General features: G+C 36.5%; 1 protein-coding gene across 9 annotated transcripts in view; it reads right to left on the reverse strand.

Moving 5' to 3' along the window:
- KCTD3 (potassium channel tetramerization domain containing 3) overlaps positions 1–25,903 on the reverse strand; it is a 67,524-nt gene that overhangs the window by 14,446 nt on the left and 27,175 nt on the right. For all 9 annotated transcript variants that reach the window (XR_009052738.1, XR_009052737.1, XM_057728295.1 and 6 more), the window contains 5 exons: positions 19,954–20,144; positions 10,173–10,288; positions 2,937–3,024; positions 2,693–2,809; positions 657–827 (listed from right to left, as the gene is read on the reverse strand). Coding sequence is in view for 7 of the 9 variants with exons in the window: in XM_057728295.1 (XP_057584278.1) it covers positions 657–827; positions 2,693–2,809; positions 2,937–3,024; positions 10,173–10,288; positions 19,954–20,144 (683 nt within the window). In the remaining 2 variants the exon portion in view is untranslated. The remainder of the gene's footprint in view (positions 1–656; positions 828–2,692; positions 2,810–2,936; positions 3,025–10,172; positions 10,289–19,953; positions 20,145–25,903) is intronic.

The following is a 25,903-nucleotide window of genomic DNA, read 5'->3' on the forward strand; positions in this document are numbered from 1 at the left end:
AATTTTCATAAAGTCTTTCAGAAATCATCTATCATATACAATGAATCTCATGATGGAATTTTATTTTTACTTTGTGATCATTTTATTTTGTCATGTTAATTTTGTGAAAATCTATAATTTTTTAAGTATCAAATATAGTACCTAAGTTTTAAAAAATCTATGACTATGAAGAACAACAAACCCACAAATGTTACTTTCTTCACATCTCTTTACTGTTAAAAATTAATAAAATATGTAATGTTAGATTACTAACATTCTACTAACTTCAGCATAAACCTTAAGACAATACAACCAAATTTATATTAAATTCACACTTAAAAAACTTCTCTAATAAAAAATTCTTCTCAACAGGATTATGATAAATATTCTGAAGTAAAATATGCCATAAGAACAAAATATTAAAATAGCAAATAAAAGATATGATGCCTTCTAAATTTATGTATACTACAACCAGACAATATCAAAGAAACCTCAGAAGACAAATTATAGTATTTTTTCAGCTATTAAACCTTTCTACCACTTTTTCTGGTATGTTTTTCTTACATAAAGCATTGCTTTTAATTTGTAGGAGTCTAGAAAATAACACCCAAGGCAAAGTTTTACAGGGGTAGACCATGGGGTACAGCTCCTTATCAGTACTAATAAAATCACTTTACCTGATACAAGATGCTTCTCTGACAGCATGATTTTTGTGACGGGACTTCGGTGAACTGTGAAGGTCTGAAAAAGCTGAGGGCCTGACCCAACAGTCTCTGGGTGCTGTACAATTACTCGTACTGCTCCAGAGCTTGTACCATAGGCAATCTCAATCCAGTTACCACTGACACCTAACCAAGATCAAAAATTGAAAGGTGATATAACAGAAGACGATAAAAGAAAGCTGCCCTTGCAAAGTGTTCCCTGTGTCAGAAGAGGCAGAGCTGGACTCAGTACTTGCCTCAGCCCCAAATCCAGCTCAGCACAGAAATCTTAATACTTCTCTAACCACCATAAATTCAGTATTTTCTTTATAAATCTTTTTTTAACACTCACTCCAATATAGAATTGTTCACTCTCTCCCTTGTACTATGTATTAGGTTCTATCAGAGCAACTGTAACACTCCAATTCTATATTTCCATGTCTACCTGCCTCTACACTTTATTGATAAGAGACTGAATCATAATCATTTTTAATCTATATCACCTTAGAGAGTGCCTGAGACATAGAAGGTACTCATTAAATGTTTAAAGAATAAATCTGACATGCTACGAACACCACTGACACAACACAGTATTCCTAAAGCAATACTCCAAATTACTTCTAGCCTCGGATGACCATCTGTTTTACTTCTGCTACAATATTGAATCTTCTCTTTGAATAATCATGTAATCCATGTACTATTCCACAGTTTCACAGCTGTCAACTATGGAACAAATATACCCACTGCATTGCTTGAATTACACTTACCTATGTTGTCTCTTCTAATTATGTACAACTAGTTCATGATGCTGGGTTCATCTGTGGCTTTTTTTTTTTTAAACAAGTGTCCAGATTCCAACATATATTTAAAGACATAATGGAGTTTAGTGACCTATATTATTTAAAAGCTTCACAGAGAACCTCTTAGCTTTAATAGCTGTTCTTTCTGATTCACCTGAAAATACCTGAATCAAGACAAAGGGCATGCTATGGAAAACATCTCTCAAAGTTTAAAAGGTGACTCCATTCTCATGTCTTAGAAGAAGACACTGCCACCATAAAAGGAGTTTTATTCTCCCTTTTTAACTAGACTGGGAGGAAAAAAAAAACATATCTCATTCTAGAGCAGGAGTCAGCAAATTTTTTGTAAAAGACTAAAAAAACTGTGCATGCCACACTGTCTCTGTCACAACCACTCAACTCTGTCACAGCTGCACAAAAGCAATCAAAGACAGTATGTAAAACTACTAATAAAAAGAACATGGTTTGTTGACCTCTGTTCTGGAGCAATCTAGTTAAAACCCTTCTATAATTTCTATCAAAATCTTCTGTGTACACTAGAATATTTCTTTCATACTGAAGATAATGATTTATTTCAATGAATTCAATAAAATGATTTTATACAAGTAACACATTCAAACCCATTAATATTACTGGCCACATGTAACTATTTCCTAGAATTCCTTTCATTACAGATAAATTTTAATTTCCCATTTGTTTCACTCTAAAATATAAAAATTTTAAATAATTTACACAGCTAGTTTGTTAATTTCACTGCAATAGCATTTAAAAAAGCATTGTTATGGATACTAATGTTTTCAAAAATTAAATTTAAAATTTCCCAGAGAAATACGCTCATTTTCCAATAGAGATTAAGTCTAAAATCTTTTGTTGTTAAAAACATAAAGCTCTTAATTTCAAATTAAATCAGCTGTCACAGGAGGGTAAATGTGCAGATAAGTTTTAAAAATAATTTTAGTTATTCTTATGATAATAAGGCCTAACAATACAATTAAGAGAAAAAGTTATAATTTCCCAGCTCAGATTATGTTTATTGGTCATGTTTGACTTCAATATAAAACCGAATATAAACTTTAGACTAAAAGAGATGAAATCCTTAGCACTGCAGTTCACCAAAACAAAAGAGCAGATTAGTGTTAGCATAAACCAATGAATAAACATACATTCTCAAAAGAACTTCAATATTTTCTAACAGCTTTGCTATGTACTAACTTGTTTTGGGTGTGAGGTAAACACTCAGAGCAGTAATAGCATCATTTGAAGGATCATGATAAAGTTCAGTTACAAGAAGATCATTATCCTTCATTCGCAAAGGGAACTTCTGCATATCTAGAAAATAGGAAAAAAAAATAGCATTAAATAGTGAATCTATTTAGAACGAGAAAAGGTAGTATTTTCTTGTTCTCATGTTAAAAATCATACTAAATAGGCCCACACTAAGCGTCTGACTACTTACCTATGTAATATATTGATCCATTGTTACAACCCAGTAGAAGGAACGACCCAGCAGTGTCATAACTAGTTATAGGAACAACGTCTTGAACCTGATGTAGTAAGAATATTGTCAGATGTCAGACAGTAATTATAACCTTTATTTTTTGCTCAATTTCCTCAAATTTTTGCTTCTTTTAATAAAAAGGATACAATATCCTATTTAAGCAGGGCTTAGAAAATGGACTTTCTTTACACACACACACATCCATGGGGAACTCTGTGGAACCACCAATACAGTTTCTTTTAAAGCTTTTTTTAAAAAAAATTTATTTCCAACAGCAGCACTTTCCTTTCAGAATTTAGTTATCTCCCTTTTCTGCACATGACTGTGAGGTCACAGCACACATCAGGACTGGAAAACCAAGTCTAATCAGACCCCTTTGTTCCTTCTCTCTCTCATAGAAGAGAAGAAAGACCTCCCCAGAATTAGAACTAGAAAACAGATCAACCGACTTCCAGATAGTACTTGCTCCCCTGATAATTCATTATCATTTCTTTGAAAAAGTAGTCTTCTCTACTTTCATTCTCTCCACTGAAGACTTCACCTCTGTCTCCTAGGAAATGGCCAAATTTTCAAATGCTTTTGTTTCTTCAAGTATCAATACTAGAATAAAAAGATCAGTTTTCCAAGAAAATCAGTCTTGATACAAATTAATTAATGCCTATGTTTGTGCTAAGAGAAAAGCAAAGGGCATGATTTTTACTACAAAACAAAATGAAAAACAATCAAAAAGTGTTCGACTACCGGCAATAAGATCAAACTATGTATAAACGCAGCCAGGCCAGACATGCATGTGAAACTTCAAAGATGACATTTAAATGATATAATTTTTATGTGCCAGATATTATCCAGGTGAACAAATACTGGAATGGTTTAAAGGATGTGAGATATCACTTGTGCTCTGTAGAAGCTTAGAAACTTGCTGGCAAGAAAGAAAAACAAAAGACAATTGCAATGTGATAGGCAATAAAATAGGGTGTGTAATACAATCATAGAGGAGGGAGAAAGGATTCCCATCTCAACGCCAGTCTAGGAAGAAGGACAAAGTTTAAGGAAAAGTTCAGAAAGGAAGTAAAGCTTGAAAACTAAAAAAAAAAGGTCAACTAGGAGTTAGGCAGAGAAGGGGAAAGCACACATCAGACAGAATAGCAAGTAAAGCAGAAAATCTAGGTCCATTCTAAATAAAAAAAAAAAAAATTATAAAGAGCTAAAACTTGGAAATAATGATTACTATAAGCTGTTCATGTCCATGACTCTAATTTCTTTGTGTACCTTCTGATGTCAAGCATGGTTATAAATTACACTAGAAATATCTCTTCAAAGACTCAGTGACCACCCCTCAACCCCAGGTCAGATTTCTGTCTCATCAGAGCCAACAAGTTCTGTAGCAGATAAACACTGAGAACTTTTCAGTATGTCAGTAAAGATGTCTGAAGAATGGAGGGGAGGCTGCTTTACACTACACTGATCAATTTTCTCATATCAAGTGCATCTTTCTTAGCTGCAGCACTCCAGAAAGAGCTTCAATTCTACCCCAAATCTTCACAGTCAGAGGATGGAGATAGGTAAGGCCATGAGATTCCTCTCCCTCTGGACCCATCTTTCAGTGAAAGAGTGGTAGCAGCCTGGAGCTTGCCCAGGCACATCCAAGACAGACATCAGACCTTCCGCTCTCTGGGAGGATGGGCTCCAGGGTTAGAGCCTTCCTACCTCTTCCTGCAACCTCTGGGTGTGTCCTGCTTTTCTCCTCATGCCTACCCCTCAATACAAGGAGAAGAGAGAAAGCAGAGGATAAGTAAAGTTAGGTTATAGAGGCGCTGATACTAAGTTCTTGTCTCCAGTAGAAGCAAGGAGTCAGCCATCCTGCGGCCTCCTCTTCTTTACCCCAACAATTTCATGTCAAGAACATGGGAAACCATACTGATCAGCATATTTGGTTCCATCATGGTGGTCACAAAATTAAGGTGGAAGTAGATTTTTCTCTCCTAAGGTAGCATATAGTGATTATCATTAATTTCTACATAAAAATTTAAATGATTTATATTTTGAAAGTAATCAGTCTATCTTCCCAAGCAATACAAGGCCCTTAGAATCTTTTAACCACAGTCTCTACCTAGATAATCATCATTTTTTTAAAAGTATACTTTAACCCTCCTCCATTACTTCTTAAATACTTATTTAGATTCACCAACATATCTACAAATCCCTTCACTAGTAATGTTTAATGTATTCCACTCCTTCCTCTTCTAAGTACAAATAACCTTCTTATCAAAGGGCATTTCTTTAGCAGTCCTTTCATTAAGGGTTATAAGTGACAAACTCAGTATTATCCGAAAACATCTCTCTCATTCATGTTTGAACGATACCCTAGGTTGAAAGTTATTTTCCCAACCAACCTGAGAAAAGCCTGTTGTCTTCTGGCTTCTACCTTTGGTGATGAAGACTCTGATTTAAGTCTAACTACAATTAACCTGTCATTACTCTGTGGATACCTTTATGAAATGTTTACCTTCTATTATATCTATACATTAAATGTATATAGGTATGAATTTGATTTTGTTTAGCCTTGATGTATTTCTTCAACTAGCAGAGTCATGTCTCTCTTCAGTTCTCCAAACTTGTCGGCAATTATCTTCTCTAAATTGCTCCTACTCCACTGCTCCTTTCTGAAAATGATTTTCTCATTTTTTCTTTTCATATTTTCTCTGTTTCTAAGCAAATATGACATACTCAGGGTAGTGGTCAGTACATAATTGACACCCAAAAGTTAGTCTTCTCTCCAATGACTGAACTCATTCAGTTACGTTAGTGTAAATTCCAAGTTAGAAATAAACATACTTGAAATAGTGTTCAGGACATAACAGCCATCCAATTGTCAGTCCTCTGTCCAATGACCTTGGGGCCAAAGATTCCAATGCCCACCTTATTCCTAACTAGCTGGGGTTCATAAACCTATTAGAAAAACAAAAAAGCAAACCCCACCACACCCTACTTGTAACATCAGTGCTACAAGTGCATCACACTGCGAAAGAAGAGAAGCTAAATCAAATAAGCCTCCCTAACCCTTGTCCAGCACAGCCCATCAGACTACAGAAATTCACTTCCACCCCTTGTTCACACAGCCAGTATTTCCTCCTCAAGCTCGTCCTCCACTGTCCATTTAGAGGCCAGGTGTGACTCAGATGGTGACTGTGGGTGAAGATCTCTCGTCTTTCAGAATGAACACAGACAGTTCTCTGATCCTTTAGGAATCAGAATACACAGTGACTTTGCAGGACTAACTTCCAAAACTGTCTCTCTGTTTTGACACAAGAACGAAACATGTATAACCTATGTTTCCAATATACATCTAAATTTAAACTGGAACAACTTGGGAAATAATGCCTGAAGTTGCTATTCTGCCATGTAACTCAGCCTAGGCTACATATTTGAAACATTAATTCCTTATTACTAATCTTCTTAAATCTAAGGAGGAGTTAAACAAAAACAAGAAAATACAAACATTTCTTCTCAAAAATAATTTTTTTTGTTATCCAAATGAGATACAATGCTCTTATAAAATTTTCATTAACATTTTATTGAAGGTGTCCTAATAAGAAACTGCTACATCAAAATATCACAACAACTTTTAGGCTTAAAGACTTGCTCTCTCGCTCTCAGACTCATTCATCTTACTCAAATACTTCAAATCAATCTTGATTATACAACCAGAGTCAAGAACTACATCAGTTGTCCTGTGTGCTCTCTGTGTTACCCGTGGGCAGAACTGTTGCTAACGGCCAGATCAGAACCTGCCCGTCCAATGCCACAGCAGTCACAGGAGTCAGCCTCTGGTCAAAATTGTCTGTTGAGGTTTGCAGATCAGACGCTGAGATTTCATTACACACTAGCGCTATCCTGCACTACCAAAAAAAATAAATTATCTATGTGGGTCAGAAGTTATAAGGCTTGTTTGCTGCATGAATGCTCAACTTACCCCAGGTCCTCCTGAAATGTAATAACAAACCTACTTTGTCAGCTATGGTTTTCAATTCATGCATATACCAAACAAGAAGCCACAGGTTTTATATATATATATATATATATATATATATATATATATATGGGACTTAAGCTTAAGGAGAAGTACCCGCTTTGAGGACACTAGTATAGTTTTCAGGATCTCAAGAATATGAAAACTTTTATATGCAGCTGTGTCATTAGTAAAAAACAAAAAGGTAATAAAGAAGCAGGTTCCCTGAGGCACCTAAATGCACCTTTGGGGTTTTATGGCACAGACAGCACTAAAGGCTCAGACTTGACATAATTAGCTAAGTAGACTACCTGGGAGCAGACCTTCCATAAATCACTGAAATTCACACTCCTCTTTATAGAAATATCACCACTGAAGAATCCCTCTGATCACCTTTCCTCCACCTCAACTTCAGATCAACCTAGATCAGTCCTTTCCCACATTCCTTGGCCCATCACTTTTACGGTAATAACCTTTATCATGCCTTTTGCTGTGCCTATATGGAAGGTCTACGTTCAGCTATTTTTCTTTTTTAAACAAACATAACTCCCATGTCTTCATCTAGAATGAAACAATTTTCCCTGATTGCTATCTCTTTCACTGGAAGTCATTCATTCTCTTATCATTTCCCCAGCATCTCAGGCCCAGCCATAAGATCTCAAGAATGTCCCTCCACAAGCTCAACCCAATCATGACATCCAATTAACCTACCTCTGCCCAGACTGCAGCTTCCAGATCAACCCATCACCTTTGATGAGAAGCTGGGCACCTGGATCAGCTGTCTTTTCATCCCATTCTCTACTACCATCCTGGCACCTAAATGTCCACCCTGATGACCCTCACAGTTTTCTGACCTCTATTTAAACTACTTTCATCCTTAAGCCATGTTGAACTGGTTACATCACTGAGAACTGATCCAACTCCAAAATCTTAATTTCAGTCTTTGACCACAACTTCCTATCCTCCCAACAATTTCCACTCCTTATCAGTCATAAGCCTGCTTTCAGTTCCCTCAGTCCCTTGAATCCCTGCATGTTCCTCTGCTGACCCTGGCACGCCTTCACTTCTCCATCTTACAGTTTAAATACTTTGCCATTCCATGTTTTCCCATCCCTTTGTGTGTCATACCCATTTTATTACACCTCCAGCCCTGAATTGGCCAACATTATGTTTTCTTTTTCTCTTGCTCCTGTTCCCAGTACTGAGGATTAAGGAAGAAACTCACGTAAGTGTGTCAGCCAGGTCCATTATAAAGATGTATAATCTCTGCAATCCCTGAAACACACTTTCAGTGTCTTTCTCCTCCACAGTACTCCTTCCTCACTCTTCTGCCACAAAGAAGGAAGTCTCTCTACTCGGTTGGTTCAACCCCTCCAGCTGTGTTCTAGACCTCATATACTCCTGACTTCTGTGGAAATAGCAACCATATCCATTCTTTCAATCTTCAAATCTGTCAGCTCCCCTCTCTGACTAACAAACATGCTCAAGCTTCTCCCATCCTAGAGAAAAAATAAAAAGCACTGAATATCTTTTCCTCCACCTAGCCTTGATTCTTAAACTACCACTTCATTTCTCTGCTCTCCTTCATCAAACTTCTTGGAAGAGGGTCTGAATTTGCTGTCTCTAATCTCTGATCTTTCTCTAATCTCTGATCTTTTAATTCCTTACTTGCTGCAATCTGCCCCCTCCCCCATCAAAACCTAATTAACTTAACAATGCAAATGATATCCTACCTCCAAAACCAATGTCATTTCTCAATCTGCACCATATGTGTCCCTTTGGCTCTTGGTTTGCTATCTTGTTCCTTTAAAAGCTAATGCTGGGACTTCCCTGGTGGTCCAGTGGTTAAGAATCCATCTTGCAATGCAGGGGATGTGGGTTCAATCCCTGGTCAGGGAACTAAGATCCCACATGCCACAGGGCAACTAAGCCCACGTGCCACAACTACTAAGCTTGGGTGCCTCAACGAGAAAGTCTGCGTGCCGCAAACTACAGAGCCCACGCACCCTGGAGCCTGCATGCCACAACTAAAGTAGAGAAAACCCACATGCCACAACTACAGAGAAGCCCACATGCCACAACGGAAGATCCCTCATGCCTCAACAAAGACCCCGCACGCCACAACAAAGACTAGATGCAGCCAAAAATAAATTAAATAAATAAATTAAAAAAAAAAAAAAAAGCCAATGTTCCCCAAGATTTTAATTTTGGCTTTTCCTTCTCTATAGATATCCTCTCAATGGAATATCTTATCAACTGTTATTTTTCAATTACCACAGAAGTATTGCAGTTACCAAATACTTTTTTCTAACCTTTACTTCTTTCCTAAATTCCCAAGGGGTACTTCAACTCCTGTATTCGGGTACCCACAGGAATTCCAAAGTAAACATATTTAATCATTCTAATTATTCCTCGCACTATCTACAAGCATATATGCTTCTCTTCCTCCATCCCCTATCAATTTAAAATATTACCAGCCACACAACTGTCAAAACTAGAAAGCCGTCTCTCTCTCTCCTTTAACTTTCTACAGCTAATCAGATACCAATCCTTATCGTTTTAGGAAGGCCTATGAAATGTTTTTCAAATAGTCTCATCTTTGCCGTCTACTCACTTTAACTGAGTCTCTGCCTCTTTTGCTGGATTACTTCCCCGATCTCCAGCCCACTTTTCACATTAGCCAGCACTGTTATCTTCCTAAAATATGGATCTGGTCAAGTCACTCTCTGCTTAAAGTCCTTTATTTTTTCCCTTCTCCTTCAGGTATTAACCTTTTTTTTTTTTTAGTCTTATCTCCTTCCTGTTCCTCTCAAGTACTTGAGACCATTTAACTTGCTATCTTTTCTCTGAACAGGCTAAGTATCTTCACACAGAACTGCGCTCCCACTCAGGAGATGAAGTTTGCCTGGACTACTATTCCCAAGGCATGAAACTTAAAACACTTCAAGGAAACAAAGAAACGTCAAACCACAGTTTAAAAACTCACTCATTTTCCAAAGTGACCTGAAATTCTTGAAAATATAGTCAAACTTATATTGAGAAGCAAATTTACCACTAAATGTATTCAATATTCTATATAATCAAAACCGAAATAATATGAATTCCACAAGAATAAAGCAGATGCATAATCAGCATGAGTTTCAGAAATAATCTCATTTCTGTAATATGCATGAGTTAAAACTAACCTGCCAGTGCTGGGTGACAGCATTCCACACTCCCACTTTCCCTGTATGACTCGTGGCCACCAACTGGTTACCGATAAAGAAGAGAGCATCTACAGGTACACCAAGGCTGAACACTCCTTAAATGATAATAAAAAATAGAGGTTAATCAGTCACCATCTTTCAAATTAATCAAAATCCAGATTAAAAATATCTTAAAGGTGTCTCATTTCTAGACATTACGTTCCAGACACTTTGGGTACCAGAAATAAGAAACTTGTAAGCTCTTAAGCAGCAGATAAAACTCTGCCCCAAGTAATCTCGCTGACTGAACAGCTTGTTATCTGAAGCTCTGACTCCCAAACCTAGCTGATCATCAAAACAACCGGGCAGACTGAAAGTGAACAAAATAAAACAGAAAGGATCCTGGGATTCATGCCAGACCCACTAACTGAGGAAACCCATTGCATTTCTATAAAAACCAGAGGAGATGTAGCTGCAGCCTGCTCATGACAGACCTGGCAATCTCAGCTACCCAGAATGTCTCTAGACATCCGGAAATAAGCAAAAAAGAGAAAAGATCAAAACAAAACGAAAAAGCATGAAGTCATGCTGTATTCAAAACAAACATTCGGGCCTTTATCAGAGCTTATTCTGAACCTCTGGTTTCCTAACACTGCAGATCTCGATTTAATTCACCAATGAGGCTGTGGGATTAAAAAATATGAGAAGATAGACAAACAACAGAGATTTACTGTACAGCATAGGGAACTATATTCAATATCTTGTAATAACCTATAATGGAAAAGAATAAAAAACAAGACCATGTGTGTGTGTGTGTGTGTGTGTGTATGTGTGTGTGTATCTCTTTCTCCAAATCACTTTGCTGTACGCCTGGAACTAACACAATATTGTAAATGAACTATGCTTCAATAAAAAAAAACAAATAAACAAACATAAGAAGATTGGATATTACTAGGAACTTATGATGTAAAAGAAAAAAATACAAACAACCAATTATAATGCAATAATAACAGAAGGATGCAGAGAGTACAGTAATAACCATAGGAGTAAAAGAGAGCAGGAAAAGGAGCTTGAGAACACTTCTTAGAAAAGAAGCCATGTGAGTTTGGTTTTTTAAAAAGGTGAAAAAGAGTTCATCAAATTGGGGGGGATCAGGCATGGGTAACCCCAGGGAATCTGAGAAAAAAAGGAGAGAGGGGATACAGCTGAGGGACCCTGTAAGGATACCCTACATTAATAGCAAAAGAGCCAAGAATGTCTCGGCTCACCTTGGAACAGCGTGTATGGCCCTACGTAGCTCTCTCTCTTTAGCTCAGTACTACACCAGCAGGCAGGAGGTTCCGGGTTGGAATCCTGGCTCTGAAAGTACCTTTCTTCGCCACCTTTCGGTTCTTAGTTACCTGCTCTGTATAAAACAGGGTCCAAGCTAAATGTCTCAAGGGTCTCTTTCAAGCTAAATGTCTCAAGAGTCACTTTCACCTCAAAAATGTTATAATCCAATTTTGACACTTGAATAGTATTCTCTTAATTATTTCAAAAGCACCTTATGAGAAATATCTTTCTACTTAATTATGCTAGAAAATAAGTCTCACTATAAAATATTGTTTTATGTGGATCTTTAGCTGTTTCAAGGATCAGGTTTTATTTTTTAAAAAGTACCTAATGTGTGATGAACCATTTTCTCAGCATCTAGCTGAGAAAAACAAAGACTACCAAGGCTTTGAAGAACTAATGGGAAGAAACAAACCAATTAAATGCAACTGTAACATGTTAAAAGCATAAGCCAGAAAAGATAGCTGATTTCTTCTGAATCTTACACCAATGAGGGAGATTTCTTTCCGTTTAGAAGTGTACTACATACAAGACAAAACCAGTGGCAACAAACACCTTGAAAATTTTTAACCAATCTTGAAAATGCCAGGCATGTAGCAAAAAGAAAAATTATACACAGTCGACAAAAATGAAAAACAAACCTGCAAAGTATTGCTAGGAATGTCTTCCCATATATACGTTTTAACTTTTATGTACTTATAAATACATACTTTTACATGTGAACAGATCACCTCAGTCCAACCTGTCAACCAAAAAAGCCAGAGCAAAATAAAACACAACACACACACAAAAACTAAGCTCTTTTATCAGAACTGGTTGAGAAATAAACGTGCCACTTTAAAGCAGAGAGTAATCATTTCACACTCAACTTCAGGGACTCTCATGTATTAGTACACTTTAATTTTGATGCTAGACAATTTTTCAGAACATGATAAGTATATTCAGTACTATGGGCTATGTGAGAGGCAGAAATAAAAACAGGAAAACCAACAAACACTGATGACTCGAGAGAAGAATGAGATTCTGGGAAATCAAGGAAGACATTCTGAATGACCTCAAGAAATATAAAGTGTCAGCCCTGCTTAGACTCAACGATCCTGACCACTATCTGCAAGGAAGGCACCAGCATAGGTAATGACAAGTTTCTGTCTTAAGGGACCCTGCTGGTAAACATGGCTTATAGCACCAATCCAGCAGCACTGTCTTATGTAAGTTATAATGAAGGAGCTCGGCCTCGGGGGAGCTCTATCATGAATACACCAGCCCTAACAACCTTCTTTGGATGGTGGTGTCAAGTTCTGAAGAATGTCTGTAACAACAAATGATCTCCTTTACATGAACAAATCACTATGTACCATCTCATAATGTAGCTAATGACCATGAACACATCAGCCCTTGGAAAAAAAAAAGCAAGGCATAAAGTCTTCATTTATTGGTATAAGTGGCAATTTGAAAAAACATTAAAAAATCACAACTGATTTCTATATAGTTACTGGTACATTATAATTTCGAAAATTTTAAAGCTGAAGTTTTTTCCCTAAAGTTTTAGAGGGGAACTTTCACTGCCAGTCATGATGGACTAAATAGCATCAGACTATTCCTCACTGTAAACAATAATAAAAATTGGCCAAAATACACAAGGCAACTGTTTTTAGGCATTGGACAACAAGCAGCAGCAGACCTGAAACAGACTAATACACAGGATAAGCCCCATGATCACAATGGCTTTCTGTATAAGCTTTCCTGCGAAACCCAAGGGAAAATCAAAGTGATGGTTTCTCTCAACTGAGAAAGCTGAGATCAGAAACTAGAGTTGTTGAGGCAACTAGAATTTATGAACAAGGTATAAGAAAGAAAGCAAATGCACCAGGGTGGGAGTAGAGATGACAGAGAATTTGCATAGAGGTATTCCTATGCCTTGGCTGAGGCCAGGCTGCACCTGGGCTGGGGAGAATCCCCAAAGAATACAAGAGAGAGGCTGCTGTAGGCCTGGGAGCTGAGCGGAGATAGCAGAGGTCATTTGTGGGTGGATTCAACAGTTTCAGCTCAGGAAGAGTGAGGAGCCCTTACTTTTCAGGCATTCAGTTAAGGCTCTGAAAAGGCAACACCACACCCTGAGTAGGAGCCATGCCCTAAAATAAAAAATAAGGATAGGCTACCTACCCTTAACAAAGGAAAAAAAAAAACAAACCTAGCAAGTTAAAGACCCTCTGGTAATTTAATTGCCTGCTGGAACAAAACTCACATCTTTTAAAAGAAGGTGGTATTGTTAATTCATACTCCCTACATAATGTACCATGCACGTGCCCAACATATAATCACAACTTCCTAGATATGTGAAGAAGCAGGGCAATGTAACTCAAAATAAATGAGATGATGCAGACAGTGGAATTAGCAGACAAAAAATAATGAAACAGCTATAATGAATATGTTGAATTTAAAAAAAAATAGGGCATAGGTGAATAGACAAGAAATCTCAGCAGAGAAACAAACTGAAATAGAACTAAAAAAGACAATCTTAGAGCTGAAAAGTCCAACATCTCAAAAAAAAAAAACTTACCAGATGGGCTTAACTGCACACTGAATGAATACTGCAGCAAAAGGGTAAAAGACAGTAAAGATACTGATTTAAACTGAAGAATGGGGAGAAAAGAAATTGAAAAAAAAAAAATAGTGCTTCAGTGGCCTCTAGGCCAATATGAAGTGGCCTAACATGAAACTGAATCTCAAAGAGGAAGAGAGGGACTTCCCTGGTGGCCCAGTGGTTAAGACTCTGCACTCCCAATGCAGAGAGCCAGGGTTCAATACCTGCTCAGGGAACTATATCCTGAATGCTGCAACTAAAAGATCTGCATGCGGCAAAGAGGATCCTGCATACTGCAAGGGAGTGGGAGAGAAGGAGAGAAGAGTCCTCCCTCAATGGTGTCAACCAAAAATGTCTGAGACATTTCCACAGGTCCCCTAGAGGACAACGTTACCCTCATTGCAAACCACTAGTCTATGCACAAATCTATTATAAATCGATAATATGATGACAATCTCATAAAAAGAGGGCAATGATTTTAAAAGACTTCTCAAAAAAACAGTACACATGGTCAATAAAAACATGTTCAATATCATTAGTAATTAGGGAAATGCAATCAAAACCAACATTAAAATCACTGCACATCCACTAGATTGGCTCAAATTAAAACTGACAGTAAGTAAGTGTTGATAAGGGTGTGGAGCAATCAGAACTCTCATACGTTGCTGGCTGAAATGTAAAATGGCAATAACCACTTTGGAAGACAAGTTGTGCATTTTCTCATAACATTAAGCATACACTTTTTGTAGGTCCCAGAAATTCCACTCCTAGATATTTAATTTAAAAAATGCTGGACTTCCCTGGTAGCGCAGTGATTAAGAATCAGCCTGCCAATGTAGGGGACACAGGTTCGATCCCTGTTCTGGGAAGATCCCACATGTCATGGAGCAACTAAGCCCATGTGCCACAACTACGCAGCCTGTGCTCTAGAGCCCAAGTGCCACAACTACTGAGCCCACGTGCTGCAACTACTGAAACCCACATGCCTAGAGCCCATGCTCTGCAACAAGAGAAGCCACCGCAATGAGAAGCCCATGCACCACAACAAAGAGTAGCGCCTGCCACAACTAGAGAAAGCCAGCGCGAAGCAACGAAGACCTAACGCAGCACCACCACCACCCCCAAAAAAATGTCCACAGAAAGATTTCTACTTAAATGTTCACAGTAGCTTTATTCCTAGTATCTCCAAATTGGAAACAAACCAAATGTCTATCAACAGATGAACAGTTAAACAAATTCTGGCTTATTAATTCAATGGAATACTACTCAGCAATAAAGAGGGATGAACCACTGACATACTCAACAACATGGATGACTCTCAAAAGCATTGTGTTGAGTGAAAGAAGCCAGAGAGAAAAGAACACACACTATCTACGTAATTCCACTTACGAAATTCTAGACAAAAGAAATCTAATCTATTCTAACAAAAAGCCTAGAATGCTCTGTAAACAATGGGGTTTGTGCTGAACATCTGCTTTCCTTTTGGAATCTGGAATCTTGGTACAGGCTAGGCAGAAGGTACTTAAATGACTAGCCTCTAGTAATAACCTTGGGTACCAAGTCTCTAGAAAGCTTCATCCCCGGTAAACATCTCACAAGTTGATCACAATTCACTGCTGGAGGATTAAGTACGTCCTATGAGATGCCACTGGAAGGGAACTCTTGAAAGATTGTACCTGGTTTTCAATGAATTTCACCCCATGTGTCTTTTTGCTTGTCTATTTTGCTTTGCATGCTTTCGCTGTAATAAGCCATAGCTCTAACTACCTCTATGTGCTGAGTCCTCTGAGTCCTCCTAGCAAATTACTGAACCTGGGAATGAATGGTCTCGAGGATCAGACACAGATATAGAGGAATGAAATCCAAGGTCTGAGCCCTGTGGCATGCCAATACTTTGAAATTAGGCAAATACGGAAGAACTATCAAAAGGAACTGAGAAGAAACAAAGAGCTAGGATAAAAATCAAGACAATAAGTTGTCCTAGAAACCAAAGGAAGAAAGTCTTCAAAAGGAAAAGAGTAATCAACTATATCAAATGTTATCAAATGACAGCTCTAATCAGATAAAGACTATGAACTGATCCTAGGATTTAGCAGAGTACAAATCATGGGTAACGCTAACAGGAGTAATTTTAAAGAGTGGTTGGGGGCATGATTACAGCAGCTTCAAAAGAGAAGAGGAGGATATAGAAACAAGATCAGATAACTACTCTCTTGCTTTAAGAGGAACAGAAAAATGAAGCAAAAACTGGAAGAGAACATAGGGTAGTTTTTGTTGTTGATTTTAAGGCAGAATTAAAGCACGGCTCTATGGTGATGGAAATGATCCAACAGAGTAGAATAGCTACTAGAGCAACATCTCCAGTAGGTAAAAGGAAACAGGACATAGTATATAGTTAGATATAAGGAGTTGGCCTTAGATAAGGGCAGAGAATTTAATCACAGTAACAAATGTGAGAATAGATTATATGAGCACAGATACACATGAATGGGCAGATATGATTGAAGGAACTTAGGAAAAGTCTCTTCTGATTTTCTCTATTCTCTCAATGAGAATGACAGAAGGTGTTGGAAGTTTAAGGAAAAAGAAAGGTATGAAACTGTAATCTAGGAGAGTGGCAGAACTGACAAGGGTAATAGGTAGTAGGATTTCTGTGTAGCCTTTAAAGGCCTACTTGAGAGTAGAGTTCACAGACTGAGACTATTGTTTTGTGTGTGCATTCATTTCTTTTTCCTCACCATGTTTAATATTCAGGGGGAAAGGTCAGTTTTGCCACGGATGTGGTTTCTCCAGGGAGGTAAGGCAAAGGGAGAGATGCAAGACAACTGAGACTCTATGCTAGAGTGATCGTAATGACAAAATCCAAGCCTATAAAGAGGGAAGTAATGAGTGAAGATCCCAGTGCAGTTAAAGAATTTCTGAGTTGGAAAATCAGAGTTAGTAATTTCAAACGAATGAAGGATAGTAACCCAGAGGGCAGCTGAGGACTACATCAAGCATGAGATTCGAAATGTGGGCAAGGGTAGGGGTGGGGGGAGTAGCTGGGAGAGAAGGGAAGGAAAATGGTCTAGAATAATTATTCTCTAAGTATGATCTGGGAATCCTTGGTCTCTGAGAACCCTCTGGAAGTCTGAAGTCAAGACTATTTTCATGGTGATATTAAAGCACTATTTGCCCCCCCCACCCCGCCTTTTTTCTTTTAAACAAACTCTCATTATCTCAAGAATATACAGAGGAGTTTTCCAGAGGCTACATGACGTGATGAGGTCACCATTTAGACAATGGCATCTGCATATGTATTCTTTTCTAGAATGGTTTATGGTGGTAGGCTCAGGGTATAACTAAGTTTCCCAAGACTAACTTCATTTAGCCTAAATACTTCTACTATGCTTTTACTAGCTGTCTTCAGTTATATCTGCTGTAATTATTTTAAAATACAAGTTTCCCTTGTGCCTGCAAAGAAACACAAGAAATAAACACACGTTGATGTTTTGCAATACTAGTTTTTAAAATTTTCTGAAAACCTTTCTAAATTTTTTAATTTACCTAGAACTGTTTGAAATACTTTATTCTAAACTAAATTTATTTTTAATATATTTTTATTATACTTAACTTGCCTGCTCAATCCACAGCTGCACCATCTAAATCAGTGCCAATAAAGATACCTATGACACAGTAGGGTTCTTTGATTCAAGGAAGAGAGGACTCTAAAGAAACTGAGCAAAACTGTATATAAAAATTTTAAATAACAAAAAGCATCTTTCTCTCAACTTTATAGATATTAATAACTTGCCTTATTGTGCCTATGCAACAGAACATTTTTGAACACTATAATAAAGCCAGTTATGGATTCTTCAAGACCAAATACTCAAGAGTTTAAAAAATCTTTTTAAAAGCCACAAATTGTTACAGAATTTCAAAAGAGAAATGAAAAAAGCCACTGAATCATGCTACAGGGTAAGTTCTGACACTGCACTGGCTAGAGGAAGGCACACAATCGCTGGGAGACTAAGAAAGCTTGGACAGAGGGCAATGCTGAATGCCTGTGAGATGAAATGTCAGTTAAAGGAACCACAAAGCTGGCACTTATCAATGACACAGTAAGTCCTCGAATTAAAGACTGGCACAGACAGTATCTTGTCTGCAGAATTACATTTCTGTCTCACAAATGAATACACAGATGTAGCTGGACCTGGTGTTTTGTTTCTCTTCATCCAGTATCAGTACCAACCAATCACTAAAGATCTTTTACATGAATATCTGGCCACACACACACAGTGTTGAAATATTCCAAGTGTTGAAAACTTAGGAATCTGATACTTTACCCTAAAACATCTGTGTTGATCTCAGCACTAAGGGTGCAAAGCAATGTTTCACAAAAAAGAGCAAGAACCTTAGCATGAATCAAAGCAACAGCAGTAAACTGAACTGGTAGTGATTAAATTCTTCTCTGCCACACATCTTCAAGGAAAGAAAAAAAGGCCAGTTTAACTTAAGGATTTCCTGGATGAAGCAATCTGTGTAAAAATCTGTAATGACTAAGTCTCAATTTTGAGTGTGTCTTCTTAATATTCTGTGTGACTAAGTACTATGACTGTATTGAGGAGAAGCATCTTTCCAATTGCTGGAGCTGAGAGGAAACTAGCGGCTCTTTTCATAGAGTACTATTTTCATTTGAAAGGATGACTAGTAAACTACTGTAATTCAGATTTGGGTATTTGGTAGACTTCCCTAAAAACTGAACAAAGTGGACCTGTTATTTGAGTGATGCAAACTCAGTGTTTCAAGTGAAAAGCAGAATCCTGGAGAATGTTTATCTGCCAACAGTGAGTCTAACAGCTTCCTAACACAATACAGTTCAGAGATGTGATCAGTGGTTATAGCAATAAATGTGATTTTTCTTTTTTACTGTATTATACAATGAAAGGAATCAACATTTGGAAGATCTACATGACTCAGTGAACCAACATTTCCCAAATGACTAATGCATGATGTTATAAAACTATGTAAGGACAAAAAAAACACTCACAGTACAAAATAGACTGATAGATCTTAATTTAACAGAGTGTGCTCTGTACGAACAGAGTTCATCAATATGATTTCAAAATTTGGGGACAGTAGCAAACAATATCCACAATGATCTGAAAAGACTATAAAAATATGTTTTTTCTAACTACATATCTGTGTGAAAAATTCTCTTCACATATTTCAACTAGAATAACAATAGCAGACTGAACACAGAAATAGGTATCAGAATTCAATAAAACATTAAAAGGGTTTACAAAATTATAAACTATTGCTGTTCGTCCCACAAAAATGTTTGGAGATATAGTTATTCTTCATTAAAAATGTTATTCATGTTACCATGCAATGGGCTTATTATTATTTTTAAAATTATACTTACTAAAAAATTTCAGTTTTAATTCCTTCTATGGTAAATATCAATAGATAAGACATACTCAAATAAAAACTCCTAATGGTCCCAAATGACTTTTTAATAATGTCAAGTGAAATTTAGAAGAGATTTAAAAGCTTGAGAATTTCTGGTCTAGAAGCAGCAAATGAGGAGGACCAAGAAAATTATTCACCCAGTCTTCAGACCCAGTGGTATGAAAGAGGTGGAGAGAAAGCAGCCACCACTAAATGGGATTCAGGAAAAGCACAGTATTATAGAGTAGCCATGTTTCAGCTTTTTTCCCTCTTTACCAAATGATTCCTCTCATATTGAGCAGTCTTGTTATTACTGACCCTGCAACAGCTCTAGCTAACTAATAACTAGTCCACGTTAGTTCTGATATTTATATGGGCAATTCCTCTTAAACTTTAGAATATTATATGTAACAATGTAAACAAGATTTTTCCTACCAATTTCACTTCCACTTCCTCCATCTTGGACACTCCATAAGATGATGCTGCTCTCTGACGCAACAGCAACCATTTTATCTTTGTCTCCATGTGGACCTCCAACCACTTTTGCATTTAAAGCTACTCGTTCAATAGTCCAATCCAAATAGGGGCTTGTAAACACTTGTTGCCATCCTGAAGATTCTTTGATTCTGTGAAGTAAGAACAGACACATAAGTAAGACTCAGCAGCACTTACGCAAAGAGAATACAAATGAATGTTCCAAAATAAATTTAATCACAGCTGTTTATCTACCTTTATATTTATTAAATACAAAATTTTGTTGACATATATCCTCTACAAAGCCAAATTATTCCTGAGATACCTCATATATACATACATAGGACATATAAACCACTTAAAAAGAGACTAGAGTTCTATACTTCTCCAAAGAATAATTTACCAAAGTCCCAAAGTCCTACAAATTGTAAAAGCTTTAGTAACTATTAAAAAAAAAAAAAGGTAGTACCTTCCACTTTTCTACACAAAAAAGTGGTACTGTCATTATATATGGACAGAACTAATCAACAAAAATCAGAATTTCAGGCTACTTATTATTCCTTTCAGTTACTAATCAGTTATTCAGTTACTCTTATTAACTGAAACTCTATCTTTTTTTTTTTGATACTTCAGATGATAGTATATTCAGGCAAACTAAGATAATGGAGTGATCTGGCATATGATATATATTCCAATACCTTGGCACAATCAAGTGAATAAAATCTGGGACTTTGGAAACCATTCTCTGAGGACTGGATTTTAAAGGTTTCATTCTAAATGAAAAAAGTCTCATAAGCCTATTCATTCCCCACTTGTAAAGACTTATTACCATGATTCAGACTTGCAGTTGACTAAATAAAAATGCTTTAATATTTGATTTCTGATAAACACACCTGTAAATTTTTAATAATTTTTTCTGTCCTAACTGAATTTAAGTCTTCAGACATGTATTCTGTGTGATTATACAGTAAGCCTTCATACATGTAAAACCTACATAGTTAAGCAATCATAACAATAAATAGCCTGAATTTTAACTATGGAGCATCTATTTTTGAAAGTTATGCCAAACAAGTGATACAAACAAAATTGTAAAGATTCTCTTTGCCTTACCTAAAGAGAATAAATTTGAAGAAAATAAGTGCTTCTTTGTATAATACCTGACATATTCACCACAAAAATCAAACTTTAGTATTTATAAATGATGATCATATAACAACCTAAATAAAATCACTTTTGCTTCGTTTTTGTTTAAAATATACACTAAAGTAATACAACTATAATTCACAAAAACATGCAATTCAACCTGCTTAATAATTTTAAGAACTAATGATTTCCTTAAACTTAAAAGCAATACATAGAAATAGGTATTATTTTTCCCAAGGCAATGTATGGTCTGTAATTACCCACTTCAGCCACCAGATGGGACTTGTGTCAAAATACACAAATTGAAATAATTATCTAATAGACTCTATAAATATTGACAAACACTGAGAAACAAAATATAGCTCTTCAGAACTGTCAGACTGCACACAAAGCAGGGATGGCCAGCACTTCAAGAATAATAACAACATGCTGCTATGTGTATGCAGAAACATGCTGGGCTCATACACTGTTCAGAAAGAGACGCTGTATGGATTTCATAAGGTGATGATGTAATCCTGTGATCATTAACCGAGGAACATAAATGATAAAACTAAATATGATCTAATCTTTTACAAAGACTACTTCTAAATCATTTTTCTCTAGAAAAATTAGGGGATTATAAAATAAAGAGATGCCAAGAAAGAGTAAAACAATCAGGACAGCATATTTGGGAGTGATTATAACAATTACATAATTTAACTCCGTAAGATATGTGGATTTATTTCTAAGTTAAAATTAAGTACAAAGAAAAAGCAATATTTGCTCTATAATTTTCCACACATGTAATACAAAATTTTATATAAGTAAAACAAGACAGAACAAGCTCTGATATGATAGCACTCCATCTCCTTACTGTGCTCTTAGTGAACCAACATGCTAGAATCAGAACTGCTATGCAAAGAATATGGTTATCTTCCACATTAAGATCTCAAAGAAATATAGTGGAGAGGACGTGCCCTACAATATTTTGAAACTTATTATAAGCATACCGGACTGCAAATTGTATGAGAATAGATAAATATGTCAAAAGAATATAAGAGTCTAAAATGGCAATAAGAACATACATATCAATAATTACCTTAAATGTGAATGGATTAAATGCTCCAACCAAAAGACACAGACTGACTGGATACATAAACAAGACCCATATATATGCTGTCAACAAGAGACCCACTTCAGATCTAGGAACACATTCAGACTGAAACTGAGGGGAGAGGAAAAGGTATTCCATGCAAATGGACATCAAAAGAAAGCTGGAGTAGCAATACTCATATCAGACAAAACAAACTTTAAAATAAAGACTGTTACAAGAGACAAAGAAAGACATTAGAAAATGGTCAAGGGACCAATCCAAGAAGATACAACTGTAAATACATATGCACCCAACATACGAGTACCTCAATATAAAAGCCAAATGTTAACAGCCATGAAAGGAGAAATCGACAGTGACACAATAACAGTGGGGGATTTTAACACCGCACTTACACCAACAGACAGATCATCCAGAAAGAAAATCAAAAAGGAAACACAGGCCTTAAATGACACATTAGTCAACATGGACTTAATTGATATTTATAGAACATGCCAGCCAAAAGCAGCAGAATACACATTCTTCTCAAGTGCACGTGGAACATTCTCCGGGATAGATCACATGCTTGGCTGCAAAGCAAGCCTCAGTAAATTTAAGAAAACTGAAATCATATCAAGCATCTTTTTCCAACCACAATGCTATGAGATTAGATATCAACTATAAGAAAAAACAAAAAACTAAAAAAATGCAAACATATGGAGGCTAAACAATATGCTACTAAACAACCAATGGACCACCGAAGAAATTAAGGAGGAAATCAAAAAACCCCTAGAGACGAATGACAATAAAAACACGACAATCCAAAATCTATGGGATGCAGCAAAAGCAGTTCTAAGAGGGAAATTTATACGAATACTAATAGGAATTTATAGGAATACCTCAGGAAACAAAAAAAATCTCAAACGACTTAACCTTACACCTAAAGTAATGAGAGAAAGAAGAACAAACAAAACCCAAAGTTAGTAGAAGCAAACAAATATAGGTCACAACAGGAATAAGTGAAATAAAGACAAAGAAAACAATAGCAAAGATCAATAAAACTAAAAGCTGGTTCTTCGAAAAGATAAAATTAATAAAACTTTAATCAGACTCATCAAGAAAAAAAGAGAGAAGGCTTAGAAACGAAAAAGAGGTTACAACTGACACCACAGAAATTCAAAGGATCACAGAGACTACTACAAGCACGTACATGCCAATAAAATGGACAACTTAGAAGAAACGGACAAATTCTTAGAAAGGTACAACCTTCTATTACTGAGCCAGGAAGAAATAGAAAATATGAACAGACCAATCACAAGTAATGAAATTGAAACTGTGACTAAAAAACTTCGAACAAACAAAAGTTCAGAACCAGATGGCTTCACAGGCAAATTCTATCAAACATTTAGAGAAGAGTTAACACCTATCCTTCTGAAACTATTCCAAAAGACTGCTGAGAAAGGAACACTCCCAAACTCATTCTGTGAGGCCACCGTCATCCTGATACCAAAACCAGACAAAAATATCACAAGTAAAGAAAATTATAAGCCAATATTACTGATGAACATAGACACAAAAATCCTCAATAAAATGCTAGCAAACCAAATACAAGAATACATTAAAAGGATCATACACCATGAGTAAGTGGGATTTATCACAGGGATGCAAGGATTCTTCAATTTGTGCAAATCAGTCAGTATAATACACCACATTAACAAATAGAATAATAAAAATCATATGATCATCTCATAAGATGTAGAGAAAGCTTTCGACAAAATTCAACATCCATTTATAATAAAAACTCTCCAGAAAGTGGGCATAGAGGGACCATAACTCAACATAATAACTGCCATATATAACAAACCCACAGCTATCATCATTCTCAACATTGAGAAGCTGAAAGCATTCCCTCTAAGATCAGGCACAAGACAAGGTTGTCCACTCTCACCACTTTTATTCAACATAGTTTTGGAAGTCCTAGCCACAGGAATCAGAGAAGAAAAAGAAATAAAAGGAATCCAAATCGGAAAAGAAGTAAACCTGTCACTGCTTGCAGATGACATGATACTATACATAGAAAATCCTAAAGATGCTACCAGAAAACTACTAGAGCTCATCAATGAATTCAGTAAATTAGCAGTTTACAAAACTAACGCACAGAAATCTCTTGCATTCCTATACACTAACAATGAAAGATCAGAAAAAGAAATTAAGGAAACAATCCCATTTACCATTGAAACAAAAAGAAACAATCCCACTTGCCATCGCAACAAAAGGAATAAAGCTACCTAAGGAGGCAAAACACCTGTACTCAGAAAACTATAAAACACTGATGAAAGAAATCAAAGATGATACAAACAGATGGAGAGATATACCATGCTCTTGGATTGGAAGAATCAGTATTGTGAAAATGACTATACTACCCAAAGCAATCTACAGATTCAATGCAATCCCTATCAAATTACCAATGGCATTTTTCATAGAATTAGAACAAAAAATTTTACTATTTGTATGGAAACACAAAAGACCCCGCATGGCCAAAGCAATCTTGAGAAAGAAAAATCAAGCTGGATGAACTGGGCTGCCTGACCTCAGACTATACTACAAAGTTACAGTAATCAAAACATTATGGTATTGTCACAAAAACAGAAATATAGATCAATGCAATAGGATAGAAAGTCCAGAGATAAACCCATGCATCTATGGTCACCTAATCTATAACAAAGGAGACAAGAATAAACAATGGAGAAAAGACAGTCTCTTCAATAAGTGGTGCTGGGAAAACTGGACAGCTACATGTAAAAGAATGAAACAAGAACACTCCCTAACACCATACACAAAAATAAACTCAAAATGGATTAAAGACCTAAATGTAAGGCCAGGCACTATAAAACTCTTAGAGGAAAACACTGGAAGAACGCTCTTTGACATAAATCACAGCAAGATCTTTTTTGAACAGCAAAGGAAACTACAATCAAGATGAAAAGACAACCCTCAGAATGGGAGAAGATATTTGCAAACAAATCAACAAAGGATTACTCTCCAAAACATATAAACAGTTCATGCAGCTCAATATCAAAAAAACAAACAACCCAATCAAAAAATGGGCAGAAGACCTAAATAGGCATTTCTCCAAAGGAGACATACAGATGGCCCAGAGGCACATAAAAGCTGCTCAACAACACTAATTATTAGAGAAATGCACATCAAAACTATGAGGTATCACCTCACATGGGTTAGAATGGGCATCATCAGAAAATCTACAAACAATAAATGCTGGAGAGGGTGTGGAGAAAAGGGAACCCTCTTGCACTGTTGGTGGGAATGTAAGTTGATACAGCCACTATGGAGAACAGTATGGAGGTTCCTTAAAAAACTAAAAATAGAATTACCATATGACCCAGCAATCCCACTACCAGGCATATACCCAGAGACAACCATAATTCAAAAAGACACATGCACTCCAATGTTCACTGCAGCACTATTTACAATAACCAGGTCATGGAAGCAACCTAAATGTCCATCGACAGATGAATGGATAAAGAAGATGTGGTACATATATATAATGGAATATTACTCAGCCATTAAAAGGAACAAAATTGGGTCATTTGTAGAGACATGGATGGACCTAGAGACTGTCATACAGAGTAAAGTGAGTCAGAAAGAAAAACAAATATCATATATTAACACATATATGTG

The sequence above is a fragment of the Hippopotamus amphibius genome, chromosome 3 (genome assembly GCF_030028045.1).
Source record: "Hippopotamus amphibius kiboko isolate mHipAmp2 chromosome 3, mHipAmp2.hap2, whole genome shotgun sequence".
NCBI classification, from domain to species: Eukaryota; Metazoa; Chordata; class Mammalia; order Artiodactyla; family Hippopotamidae; genus Hippopotamus; species Hippopotamus amphibius.